We start from the raw sequence: 13,991 nt of genomic DNA on the forward strand, positions 1-13,991 counted from the left end.
AAAAAAAAAAAAAAACCTCCATTGATATTCATTGACAATGTGAGGGTGACTGGGCTGTGACATCTGTCACCCCCTTGATCACCAGGGTTGATCCAGCTCATCTGGCTGGCCAGGGGTCCCCTTCCTCTCACCCTGGTTCCTCCCAAAGCTGCATGCTCAGTCAAAGAAGCTGGCCTTCCCCAAACAGAGACAGATCGTTCTGTGAAAGGTATAGACACAGCTACATTCCCTGCAAGACAGTTCCATCTAGCTCTCTCGAATGCCCATTGACTGAGAGAAATATCCTGATATCAGAAACATCAAAGTGGTATGTGTGTGTGTGAATATGTGCCTTAAAATTTAGGCATACTGTAGAAAAAAATAGATTGATCTGCTTTACTTTGCTGGCACCAGGAAGTGCCTTAGATGAGTTAATGTTTGAATCAAACCATGCTAAGATGGCTCAGTTCTTGGAAGGTATGATTGTTGTCACTGACTTTCCACCGCTCAGTCCCCACTCGAGAGACCCAGTATTTTCACCGCCTTGTGTGCCATTGGAGGTATTTTATGCTGTAACTGTTGTGAATGCTGTAGTCTTTGCCCGCCTCCCAACCACGCATTACACACGCGCTTCTGAGCCTTGTGTTTCCACTGACAAAATGTCATCAAGATGAATCCACATCATATCCAGATCATTTTTATTTCTCTTGTTTTTCTAAGGTTACATCGCAAGCATTTCGCTATCTTTCCATAAAATCACTATAATTACCTTTTCAGCAACGATTTGGTTTTGTGAGGTGGCTGGCCACTATTGAATCACTCCCTGTTGTTGACCATTTAGACTGTTCCCTATCTTTTGTGATGACAGGGAACACACACTGACTATTTACTCATTCAGCAAGTATTTCTTTTGACAGCCATGTGCTCTTTCTATGTACCAAAGTGTCTTTTTCTGAGGGGATGACAGTCAAGCAGTGGGAGTAGCCATAGAAATAAATTAGAGGACAAAAGTGTCCCTATTCCCTCAAGGAATCTCTGAGCAGGTCTTTTTCTTCTCCACAAAGGGAGAAGAAAAGAGAGGTGTTGATGGATTCACCTCTATGTGAGCTAGTTGGGGGGCTGGCTGTCTGGGATGCTGCCTGGCTGGGGGGCTGGGAGGCAAGCTGGGGATTGGCTGGCTGGGGGGCTGGCTGGTTGAGGGGTTTGGGGGGCCCGGCTGGCTGACTGGCATAAATGAATCTCAGCTTATTCATTGGGCTTGGGAGCCCTTGGTTACATGCATTCACCTCAGAACCAAATCCAATCTCCACCTGCTCACCATGACATTTTTCATGCTCCAGCTATGGTGAATTTACAAAAGGGAGAAATAAATAAAGGATAACAATGTTTAAGTCTTCTTGAGTACTTACTATATGCCAGGACAACTCCCTAGCAGGTAAATACTATCTTCGCATGTAAAGATAAGAAAATTAAGGCAGAGAAATGTTAATTATTGTAGCTGTGATTTGAACTCAGGCAGCCTAACCCTCTAAATACTTTACAAATACTGGCCTACAAAAGGCAGCTGAATTTAACCCTAAGGGGACATTTGTCTTTGTTCTATGGATGACAACCTAGTCCCTTTCCTTTCTTCTTAAACACAGTAAACTCAAGCTGTCTTTAATTCTCGCAGACTGGATGAGCATTTTGGCTGAAGGTGGTCTTTTCCTTCTATAGAGAATTGCCTGCCAGAACAGGTACCGAGCTTCTTCCTGCCCCAAGCCAGAGAGTGAAAGGACACTCGGACCCTAAGGTAGCCCACACTCAGGACCCACAGACTTGTCTTGGGGCCTCAAGGACCTGGGTGAAAGGATCCTCTGGGCCTTCTCCCTCCAGCCTTCCTCCCCAGCATCTCAGAGACAATCACTCACTGCTCCCAGTCCCTGCCTTGGTTCACCCACAGCTCCTGCTTCCCCAGACAGCAGCCAGCCTGAATCTCATCAACCAGCATGTTGTGAGCACGTCCTTTATGCCTTCAGACAGGGCTCAGAAGACAAGTAATGAAACTGTCTCGGGGATGGCCAGGCTCCTGCCCTATTTCTAGTAATTCAATTTCTTTTCAGCTATTGGAACAAAAGGCCCTCTTCACCTCAGAATATTTCAAATGCCAAAATAAATAGCAACTTAGGGCAGATGGGACCGTTCATATCTATCCCTCTTTGTTTACTGTAATGGAAGTAACGACGAAATACCACAAAAGACTGGGGATGAAAAAATGGGGTTCTCTCCCATCCTCAAGCCCTCTGCCCACCCCAGAAGTAGTTGTTGTAACAGGAATTTACATGAATAATTTTATGCCCAAGAACATTTTCCCTTTTCAACATAAGCAGCAACGTAATATTTACTGTTTGGACCCTCATTTTTGTATTTTAATTTAAAAAATTTCTGCATAAAAATATATCCTGAAGAACTTTCTGAGTGTACTCAGATCTCCCTTATTCTTTTGCTTGTCTGCAGAGAATTACACTATATATAATTAAACTATACATAGTTTAATTTAACTAGCTGTCCACTGATAGATACTTAGGATACTTCCAGGTTTTTGTGATTACAATTGGTGCTTTATTTAACAGCCTTGTCCGTGTATTTTGGGGAGTATTTCTTCAGGATAAATTCCTTATTTTTAAGTAGATGTTGCAACATTGTTCGCCAGACTGAAGCTTTTCAGTGGAGACTGAACAAATAACTGAAGCCTCGTGGTTAAATTATTTAAAAGAATCAAAACTATTTTATGAGAAAGCAACTCCATGGCTCTAAGATACAAAAACACACATCATAAATGAAAAAAGATGCATTTTATTACATTAAAATTTTAAACTGCTGTACCAGAGTAGACACCCTTAAAAAATTAAAGGACAAGCCACAACCCCAGAAGGGATATTTGCAATACATTCAGTGGAGCTAATACCAACACCAAGTGATCATATTAGCAAAAGACAAACACTGCCTCTCACTGCCTCCTCCCCCCAAAAGACTAAACAAGCAATTCAGAGAACTCAGATTGACCTATGGCCCTATGAAATGTTACTGCATCTCACGAATAATCAGGAAAAGGTAATGAAATGACAGTGAGATTGCATTTCACACCCCTCAGACCAGCAACATTTTTTTTTTTTAAAGATTTATTTATTTGTGCATACAGAACTGGGGTACAGGCCAGAGGCTCAGGGGTGGTGAGAGGCTTCACCAGAGATAGCGTGGGGAGCAGAACAGGCAGATCTACGAAGTACACTGCTGAGGGGAGCAGCGGGCGGGTCAGGAGAGGTCTGCCGCGCCATGTGGTCACCTCCGGGGCAGGCGGGGATCGAACTCATGTGGAAGCGGCTTCAGATTCCCAGGGCTGCACTTTAACCCGCTGCGCCACCAGGGAGGGCCCGGCAACATTTTTTATACCTGGTAATACTAGGCAGTGACCTCTCTTTGGGAGAGCAACTAGCACAGGCACACCACAGAGCACTCTGGGGACACCTCATCCAGGGGAAGGAGCCCCCACTGCAGTGACTGTTTTTTGGTCTGTTTTCTCCATGCCCCAGGATCTGTGACCTCCTGGAGCAAGAGAGTGTCCCCTCAGGGCCAGCCCTCTCAGAGACTGCTGCAAGCTCAGAGCACACCATTCACTTGCAAACCAACCCACCTCTCTCTTCTCTCTGGCTCTCCTAATGCAGGGGTGATGTTCCTCAGCAGTCATCCCCCGTGGCCAGGTACCAGATGGCCAGGGCTGCTGCCACAGTTGTGCTGTCAACAGCAGACCATGCATATGAAGGTGTGAATAAGCCTGGGTCTAGTTTTCCTGTGTGGATGCACTCTGACATTTACACACTGATGAAATCATTAAGGGGTATCTCCCAGAGCATGATCCTGTTGTTAAATGACATAGGACTTGTAGTCCAAATTCTGCCGACTTTCAGACCAGTGGTTCTTCCCTTGCAGAAGACACAGTAAAGACACTGGATCCTGCTTTCCTCTCATCCTGCTGCCTCCTAACCAAACCAGGCGCTGTCCCCTATGACTCGGTATGACATTGGCCATAGCCTTCATCTCCGGAAATGCAATACATTTCAATGGCATTATCCTCTCCGTGTTGTCACTCTATCAATTAAAATCCCCTGGTGGCATAGGGATTAAGTCTCAGCACTATGAAGATGTTGGCAGCCACTGTAGCACAAGTTGCATTCCGGCCAGGGAGCTGACCCATGTGGTACAGCAGACCTCTCATGTCACCCGCTGCTCCCCTCAGCAGTGTATTTCAGTCAGTTCTCCTGTTCTGCTCCCCACTCTGTCTCTGGTGAATCCTCTCACAGCCTCCCTCACCCCCCCATACCTCTGGCCTACACCCCAGCTCTTGTATGCATAAATAAATAAATCTTAAAATATATATATAAAAAAAAAATCCCGGGAGTACAATGGCTACCCCCACATCACATTGCAGCCTGAGAAAGCCCCATGCCACACAGAGAGAGATGTGTGCACCCCACTGCAGCATTGTTAGCTACAGAGAAACACTGGGGAAAAAATCCAAATATCCATCAGTACAAGAGAATAAGGAACATGTTGTCCCATGGTCTTGCGATGCCCAAATCAATAAGACAGGAAAGATGAGAGCTGTGTGCAGCAAAACTGAATGAATAAAGCAAACTTCAGGGGAGATCAGTGTGTCTGCTTCTGGAGTTTAAAACGATGTCCAAATGACTGTGTATTACTTATAAAATGTGCGAGGAGTATAAAAACATGGAAGGGGAAGGTTCTCGCCCATCTGGAACATGGTTTCTCTGGGAGGAAGGGCAGGGGCAGGGTAGGAAAGTGTTCAAAGGAGGCTTCACCTCGACTGGCAGTGCTTCATTTCTTTCAAAGCAAACAAACATTTGACTGAGGTGTGAGGAAATGTTAAGATTTGTTCAGTCTGTGTGTTCAGCCTGTGAATGTTTGCTGTTCTATTTTTGGCACTACTGTAAGTTTGAACTATTTTATAATCAGAAGCCAATATGATTGAGGCTACAAGATGACCTCAAGGTCATCTAAGACATCAAGGTTATATGTAAAGATAGCATGGTAGATGCCGTGAGCTCTGTCCCCACCTCACTGCATCAGATTTCTCCCCCACCTGGAGTCTTATTTTTAAAATGGTTGACCTTTTAGAAAACATTGGCACCCACAGAAAATATACCTACATGTTGATCAAGTATTCAAAAATTAAGCCACCCACCTCAAAAGGTAGGTACGACATTAGAGAGTTGCTCAATTCATTAGCTAAAAATAAATTAATAAAAAAAATAATTAGTTATTTTTCAGGACAAATAAAGAAGAGCAAAATGGTCTTTTACTCCTAATAAAACAATAGATGACACACTAACTTAAAGGCTTCTAAAGGTCTAAAAAGATTTTCTAAAAGGTCTAATAAATTCTGAAATGCTCAAATTAAAATTTTCAATTTTTATGAATAGAATTATTTCACCCATAGTAATGAATTTTTTATCCTTTATTTTTTTTGTTTTTACTAAAGCCAAGAGTATCTTTTATTTGTTCTTCTCAAGATAAAGTCTACATTTTGCTAGAAATATTTATTAATCCTTGCATTAGTCATAAGGTTTTCAGCAACAAATATCAAATGAACAGCTTAAACAATATGAATAGTTTAACAAACAAATAGCTTGAATGATCAAGACATTTTGATTTTTTGACATAACAGGAGGAGTTCAGACAAATGGCTTGGGGGGTCACTGCTGTCACTCAACTATCTCCTCAAGGACCCATGGTCCTTCTTTTTCTGTGCAATCTTCAATATGGGAGCCGCCTTCAAACTGGCCCATCACAACTCCCACATTCTAGTGTTCACATCCCTTTACATTTCCCCATATTTAGATGTGGTCTATGTGGCCACTAGAATATGGTGGAAGGCTGGTATTCCTTCTGAGATTTGGTTATAAGTCTCCGAAATCTACTTTGGGTTCACACGCTCTCTCTTACACTTCTCACACTTTCATTCTCTTGCCTCTCTCACTCTGGAGAGAGCAAGTTGCCGTCTTGTGCGCAGCCCAGTGGAGAGGCCCAACATTTATCAGACCTTTTAGAATTAGCGTGCTAACTATTGCTAGAGTATTTTTCTTTTCCTTATTTGTCCTGAAAACAACTAGTTTATTTTTTACTAATTAACTTTCCATCAATGCTAGACGTGTTCCCTATTAACAACCAAGGAGTGTGTTTGGAAGTGGGCTTGTAACAGGTACAGGTTTCATGGACTCTGCCCCCACTCCAGATACTGGAACTCCAAATCCCATCAGTACCAAGGAGAAGCACGCTGGGACGTGAGGGCGGAGCTGAGCAGCCAGGCTGGGATAAAACCAGGCATGTGGGCTCTGGGGGTCTCTTGGCCTGGTGGTTCGCGGCTGATCGATTTGGCTCTCAATCGGTTTTCAGCGTGCCGGTGGAGTCCAAGTCAGCAGAACTGGTAGGACATTCTAGTTGACTTGTATTTCTCTCCCTCTTTCCCTGGGTTATTCCTTTACCTTTCTCCTTATAAATAAATCCATTATTTAACCTTTTGAGTGTGTCCATAATACGACTGAATTGTAAGCGCACGGGTGAAGACCCACAGACGGGCAACCCAATTCACATTGGGGTGGCCTGTAACAGGTTCTCCTACCCCACTGGCCCTTGAGATGACGACAACCCAGACAGCTTCACTACGACATAACCTCATAGGAGACCCTGAGGTAGGACTACTCAGCCCAGTGATTTCTAGGTTTCTGGACCTCAGAAAGCATGTGAAATAACAAATGTTTGTTCTGTTAAGCTGTTCAGTTTTAAAGGAATTTGTGACACAGCAATAATTAGCTAATGCATCTCGTGTGTCTGCCACATTTCCCCTGATGGAGGTAAGATGGCTGCCACAGCTCCAAACGCCACGTTCTCATAGCATAGAGAGGGGGCTGGGCTAGGCTGGGGAAGGGGAGCGCTCCTCATGTACCTTTATCTTTTCATTATGGAGGAAAATCTTTCTTAGAAGCCACCCAGCAGACATCACTCTCCTTCCTTCTCACTAGCCATAGTGTGTGCCTTGACCCACTCAAGCTGCAAGGGAGGCGGAGAAATCAAGTATTGGGTCTTTCTGTTGTTCCATGAGGAAGCAGACAAACAACAGGAGGCAGAGTGAGGGCTGCTGTCCCTCAGCAGCATTCCCAGCCCTTCCCAGTTTAATCTGCCTGGTTGTTTTCCCTTGGAATCATTCAACCTGTTCACTGAGAACCAGAGTTAGGCCTCGATTAGATTCAGATTAAACATAATTGGCAAAAGTATTCACAGATGATACTGTGAATTTCATAGTCTCATATCAAGAAATAATTAGGTTCTCCATTAAGTAAACATTTTATAAGATCTAAGCAGAGAATGCTGCTCCATCGTCAAAGGGCTAAGCCAGAGTCTAGATCCCATCCTGCGTCTTATACTTAAGGGAACTCTAGGTTCTTCCAGACTCTAAGTTCATTTTAGGGCTGTCTTTTGGAATTGTGTGTGGTAAACATGCTTCTTGCATACGATTTCCTCAGGGCCTGATGAATCATAGAAACAGTGTTAACACAGTTCAAAACACCCAAGAGGACCATGAGCTGACTTTGAAAATCAAACGCAGAAGCGCTGGAATGTGATCCTTTCTTGTTGTCCACTTGGAGTTCTTAGGGTTTTAAACGTATCACGTCAGAAACAAGGAGAAATGAGGTGAGCCTTCTCCTTTGGTTGGCTCCCAGGGCTGTGTGACAGGCAAGGGCTGTGTGACCCGCCAGCTCTGCTCAGATGCATAGAGCATTTAACCACGCCAGCACCAGTTAGTCCCTCCACTGGGGCCTTCTTGTGCAGTTATGAACTTCTAGTCGGCTTGTCTGTCGAGGGGTTGTGCTGCACAACTGGTCTTTACCCCAGAACTGAAGAATCTGTTCCTTCAATGAAGATCAAGGCCCATTCCAGGCTAGAGGAGACAGGACACCAGAATCTGTCAGGACATAGCACAGTTCCTGAAAGGGCAGTGGGCTTCTCGAGTCCCCAAAAGCCCAACTGGACAAGATGGGCTTGTTTCCTGCTTCTCTGAGCACAATGAGATGATGGGAAGAACACCTACCTGTCAGGGTCATGGCCTAGAAGACCCCCTCCAGTTGCTCACTGTTCAGTCTGCTGCCTTAGAGGCATGGTCTGTGCTGGCTTCTTGGCACCCTCCCTCCTCCTCCCCACCCCCGAATCCAATGCTGTCACCACAGAAGAGTCATAAATTCACCCTCCACCCAGTTTCCCCTGTGCTGTCCCAGTTTCCTCAGGTTGGTCAAAGGCAGCCCCACCCCTCCCAGCGACCAGGCTAAGACGAGGCATCAGCCGTGACTCATCCTGCCCATCCAACCAGTCCCTGGGTCCCAAGAGTCTTCTGTGGCAATGACTTTATTAACTTGTCTTCCTTCAGCCACCACCCTCCTGGCCACCGACATCCCTAGGAAGACTCAGCTCAGCATTATTCCTCCCTGTCCTCATTGCCCTTCCAAGACTCTCCTGCCGGGGAACTCCCAGCTCTGCCTGCCTGTTGCAAATGGCTCTCGCCTTCCTCTACGGATCCTCCCTTCAAATGCACCCTATCTCCCAGCCTATCTGTTCCAGAAGCCTGTTTCTTACCAACCCTGGATAATAACAGACATACCACGTGCCAAGCATTTTATAGTCAGATCTTTACAATTTATTTATATTTACCTGCATAGCACAGGTGTTATTATCCCTTTTACAGATGAGGAAAACTAAGGCTCCGAGAGGTTACTCAGGTCATGCTGCCTGTAAATAACAGAACTGGGATTCGGTCCATGCCCCTCTGCTCCAAAGCACTTCATCCCTTGCAGCAGCCGCCTCGGGCCATCCCCTCTTCTGCAAGGTATGCACGCTGCTCCCTGGCACCACACCTGCCCTCCTCCTTCCTGCCTCTCTGGACTCCCCCAACCCACAAGGCTCCAGCCCTCCTCACCCACATTCTCTCACAAGATTCTCTGTCCTGTACAATTTGGAGCTCAATTGCAGTGTGCCTTGTATTTTTCTCCCATGTGTATTTCACATTTGCCTGTCTTCTTCCCAAGAAGCTTATAAGGGCCTGAGTTGAGGAATGGGGTTTCCACTCACTCCTGTCTTCCAGTACCCCAGGACACAGAAGTGGGTGCACAAACAGTCTGAGCAATTGACCTGAGTCCCCTTAGGAAATAGATTGGACTCCACCTAGTCACACCCACCCCGCGCTGCAGCAACCTCCTACCTCTGTGCCTAGGTACAAACATACACACATGCACACACACATACATACATCCATGCACTGGCACATCCTGTCACACATATATTTAGTCAAAAAATCTCTCCCTAGGGGCCCCCCTAGTAGTGCAAGTGATTGAAGCATAGTAATATGAAGCTATCCACAGTCTCTGCAGCACAAGAGGTGACCCACCTGGCGCAGCAGACCTCTCCTGACCCGCCCGCATCTCCCCTCAGCTGTGTATTGCAGTCAGCCCACCTGTTCTGTTCTTCACTCTGTCTTGGATGAATCCTCTCACCCCCACACTTCTGGCCTGAACCCCAGTTCTTGTATGCAAAAATAAATAAATCTTAAAAAAAAAATCTCTTCCCACACAGGAGCAATTACATGCCTGGAACTACCCACCCAAGACAGAAAACTCTCACCTAACTGAATACTGGCCATGTGGGACTGCAGTGTGGCCCAGTGTGGCCACAGGTTGGGGGAGCTCCCTGGGCGGGTTAGGGTTAAGTGTTAATCTGACATCCTGACAGAGGATGGACATCTGGCAGGGACCTGGAGTCCCTGCTCCAATTCTGGTCCTGCCACTCTTCAGTCTTGGGGGAGAGGGGAGTTCTGTCATTTTGCTTTTTTAGGACACCCTCAGGCATGTAATTTGCAGGCTATGAGGAAGACCTTCCTGTCCAGAGCCCCACTGCTGGACTGAGCAAGCAACATCAGGACCCCTACAGCTAAAACCCATCCCCCAGCCCCACCCTGCCCAGCCAGGTCCCACCCTCTGGGTTTCAAAGCCTCTCTCTGTCCTGAAGGGATGTGGCCGTTTCTGGCTTCCCAAGCTGCTCTCCCTGGGAGTTAAGTATTGCCACTTCAAATTTCTCATTTCCACATGGGAAAAGGAGCACACAATAGATTTCAGATCTTTTTCTTCCAACAACAAGAGAAGGTTTGGGGTTTGGGAAGAGGGAGCTGACGAAGAGCTAATGGCTTCATGAAGGGCAGGGGGGAAAGATGGTGAGAGAGGAGGCCTGAAACCAGAGTCTGTTCCTTTACAATTTTGCCCAAGGCCAGTCCTGACATCTGAGTAAACAAACAAGGGGGTGAGCACAGGGGTGCTTATGTAAGAAAAACAAATAAAAATAACTGTGTGATACATCACACATTCCACACAGAGACCAGAGAGGGAGTATGGGAACAGGCATCATTTGGGGAGGGGGGCACGGGTGGCCTCAGCGTGTCCCCTCAAAATCCCAAGTCATCTCAGCAGGCTTGGCCCTGCGGGGTGGGCGGTGGGGGTGGACGCTGCCTGCTGGTGGGAGGCCAGCACTTAATTCCTTTGCTGCCACAGCACAGCAGGGAGGGAGGTGCCCTCCGATAACCATCAGGGTAGGTTTTGCAACTTGATGTGTGAAGCCTTCTCTGCCCGCCAAGGCCAACGCAGAGCCCGCCTCTCTGGGCACGGCCCTGGGCAGCAGCCAAGAATGCGCCAGTCTGTGCCAGAGATGAATATACCCACGCGGTGAAGCCAAGGGGCCGCTCCCAGGACCAGGGCGCTGCTCACACAACCAGGGCGCCTTCTGTGCCTCTCCGGGTCTGCAGCCCTTGATCGAGTTTGACAGGCCCAGGTGGCGGCTGCCTGAGCACCTGTGGGTGCGCCAGCCACCAGGGACAGACCGCCACATTCCAGGCTCCAGGCTGGCAGGGACGCCTGGCAGTGAGCTGTGACTGGCAGGAGGCCCCAGCTCCGGCAGCCGGCCTGAGGGCGGTTCCTCCCCACCACGGGAGGCCCGGGCTGAGGACATGGAAGAGCAGGTGTTCAAGGGGGACCCAGACACACCTCATTCCATCTCCTTCTCTGGCAGCGGGTTCCTGTCCTTCTACCAGGCTGGGGCCGTGGATGCCCTGCGGGACCTGGCCCCCCGGATGCTAGAAACGGCCCATCGTTTCGCAGGGACGTCTGCTGGAGCCGTGATCGCCGCGCTGGTCATCTGTGGCATTGAAATGGGTAAGGACTTTGTGGGGGCCTCTGCAGGGATTCTCCAAAACAGAGCCTGGTGATCGCCTAGATGCTCTGGGGACCACAGCTAAGCCTTTGGGGTGGCAGGCAGGACAGGAGAGGTGGGTTGAGTGGAACAGTGAGCAGTGTGTGCAGCGTTTGAAAGTAAGGTCTGTGAGTTCCCAGGCTTGTCTGACCCACTAGGTGGGCTGGACTCACCCCCACCCCCACCCCCCACCCCCCACTTCCCTTAGTGCTTTACCTGTGAGATGCACAGCCTTCCAGGGCCTGGGGAGGGAAGTGCATCTCCCCCAGGCATCCTGTGTCAGGTGTTACACCAGGACACAGACCTACTTTGGGGTAAAGAGTGGCTCCCATCTGGCCTCTTCTAATGCAAATACTCAAGGGAAGGGCATCTATAGCATCTTCATGATGGTGGATTTGTGAGAACAGCTTCCAGAAGGCCGGAGAGGTGGATGCCCTGAGACTAGAGGGGAGAAACTGGCGTGTCCAGGGTCCCCACAAAGGACAGGCCCATGTCCAGGGTCCCCACAAAGGACAGGCCCATATCACTGACCCACGAGCAGAAGAGCCAGCCCCTGCAGACCTAGCACTAGAAGACCTTACGTCCTTGGGGTGCATTTATCTTCGTCTTGATAATAATTTTAATTTCTTTAAATTATCTTACATCCTTGCTAGTGTATTGACAGTGTATAATAATACATATGACCTATATATATATAATTTCCCCCCTTGGGTGCCATCACCATAGCACTCCCACCACCAAAACACCCATGGTCCTCCAGCCTAGCACATTGTGCTCTATCTTTCTGCCTTGGCCTCCCTCTCTGAAAGCCACAAGTCTATGGTCAGCTACCAAAGTTTTTTTTTTTTTTTAAAGATTTATTTTATTTGTACATACAGAACTGGGGTACGCCAGAGGCTCAGGGGTGGCTAGAGGCTTCACCAAGGACAGAGTGGGGAGCAGAACAGGCTCCCGAAGTACACTGCTGAGGGGAGCAGCGGGCGGGTCAGGAGAGGTCTGCCACGCCATGTGGTCACCTCCGGGGCAGGCGGGAATCGAACTCATGCGGAAGTGGCTTTAGCTTCTCAGTGCAGTGCTTTAACCCGCTGCGCCACCAGGGAGGGCCCAAAGTTTGGTTTTAAACTTGTCTTTGTCTGAGTCTTTGTTTATATTCCGTAAGTAAGTGATGCCATCCTGTACCTTTTCCCTTCTGGCTTATAGCGCAGCAGAATCCCTCTGGCCCCGCCCATGTTGCTCCAAATGGCATGAGTTTATCTGTTTTGACTGCTGAGTAGTATTCCACTGTGTACATAGACCACATCTTGCTCCATGCATCTGTCTTGGAAGCACTGATAGTGTCTCCAGAGTTTGGCTGTTGTAGATGTGCTATCATCGACAGGGGAGTGCAGGTTTACTTTTGAATTAGTGTTCTTGGATTTGGGGGGGTAGGGGGTGCATTTATTCATTTACTGCACTACTGTTCCATGTCATGCTCTGTTCCATGTACTGGGACAAAGTCCCTGTCCCCATGGAATAGGAATTCCAGGGGGCACAGTTAACATTCAAACAAACAACCTCCCCATATCAAGAAGCGACTGGCTTATGTAAAATTACAGCTGAGAAGGTTCGGAGAATAAAGTGCGGTGGTCAGAGAAACAGAGACCAAGTGGAATGAATGAACAAACCAGGTGGAGGAGAGTGAAGGACCCGGGGGTGGGGGGGTGGGGAGAGTGGGAGGGGTGGTGGATAAGGCTGGCGAGGCAGGCAGGGTCCAGCTCCCGAGGAAACTTGCAGCCAGAGAGATGGGAGCACAGGCACACGATGAGGGAGGTGTCGTGGGGGAGGTGACGCCTCATGGGTTATAGTCCTGTTCAGCTGTTTCACAGAGTGGACCTGGGGCAAGTTAGTGAACTCTTTGTGCCTCAGTTTCCACACTTGTGAAGTGGAAATTCCACTCACAACTAGTTCGCAGGGTTCTTAAAAGATGAACAACTAATCAATTAGTGCCTGCTGTTTCATTCACCCGTTTTTTAAAAAGATTTATTTATTTATGCATACAGAACTGGGGTGCAAGCCAGCGGTACGGGGATGGGGGTGCGAGGATTCAGAGACAGAGTGGGGAGCAGAACAGGCAGATGGACTGAAGTACATTGCTGAGGGGAGCAGCGGGTGAGACAGGAGAGGTCTGCCGCACCATGTGGGTCAGCTCCCTGGCCGGGGATCAAACTTGGGCTGCAGTGGTGCGATAGTGTTGTCATGGAGCTGTGCTTTAACCTGTTGCGCCACCTAGAAGGGCTCTCAATCCATCTCTTACTTTCTTACTATCCAGAAGGCTTGACTTTGTTCCCCAAAGCATCCCCAGGCAATCATCTGTGACTGATATGATAAGTTGCTTGTCACAGTGCCTGATACGCAAGCTCTCTTCACAACGTTTTTAAGGAACCCTACTGCTGGGCCACAGAGTTAGGGAGCATGGTGGAGACACAACCAGTGGGAAAATACTCTATATTTAGGTGAGGGATGAGTGGGGCAGGTGGCTGGGCGCTGAGGTCGGGAGACGTGGTCAGATTCAATACATACTTAGAAGGCGGAATCCAGGAGACTAGTTGAAGAGCCAGGTGTGGTATGTGAGGATGCCGGGAAGCAGGGACCTCCACCCGAGAGCTCTGTACTTTGTCTTTTTTTTTTTTTTT

At 48.0% G+C, this 13,991-nt stretch overlaps 1 protein-coding gene across 1 annotated transcript in view; it reads left to right on the forward strand.

Annotated features, from left to right (window-relative positions):
• The first annotated feature begins 10,843 nt into the window (after window positions 1–10,843).
• The window catches only part of PNPLA1 (patatin-like phospholipase domain containing 1), a 43,219-nt gene continuing 40,071 nt past the window's right edge, over window positions 10,844–13,991 (forward strand). Inside the window, exon 1 of the mRNA XM_012727185.1 lies at window positions 10,844–11,282. Coding sequence (XP_012582639.1) covers window positions 11,078–11,282 — 205 coding nt within the window. The 5' untranslated portion in view covers window positions 10,844–11,077. The remainder of the gene's footprint in view (window positions 11,283–13,991) is intronic.

Source organism: Condylura cristata, unplaced genomic scaffold (assembly GCF_000260355.1).
Source record: "Condylura cristata isolate star-nosed mole 26May11 unplaced genomic scaffold, ConCri1.0 scaffold00001, whole genome shotgun sequence".
Classification (NCBI taxonomy): Eukaryota; Metazoa; Chordata; class Mammalia; order Eulipotyphla; family Talpidae; genus Condylura; species Condylura cristata.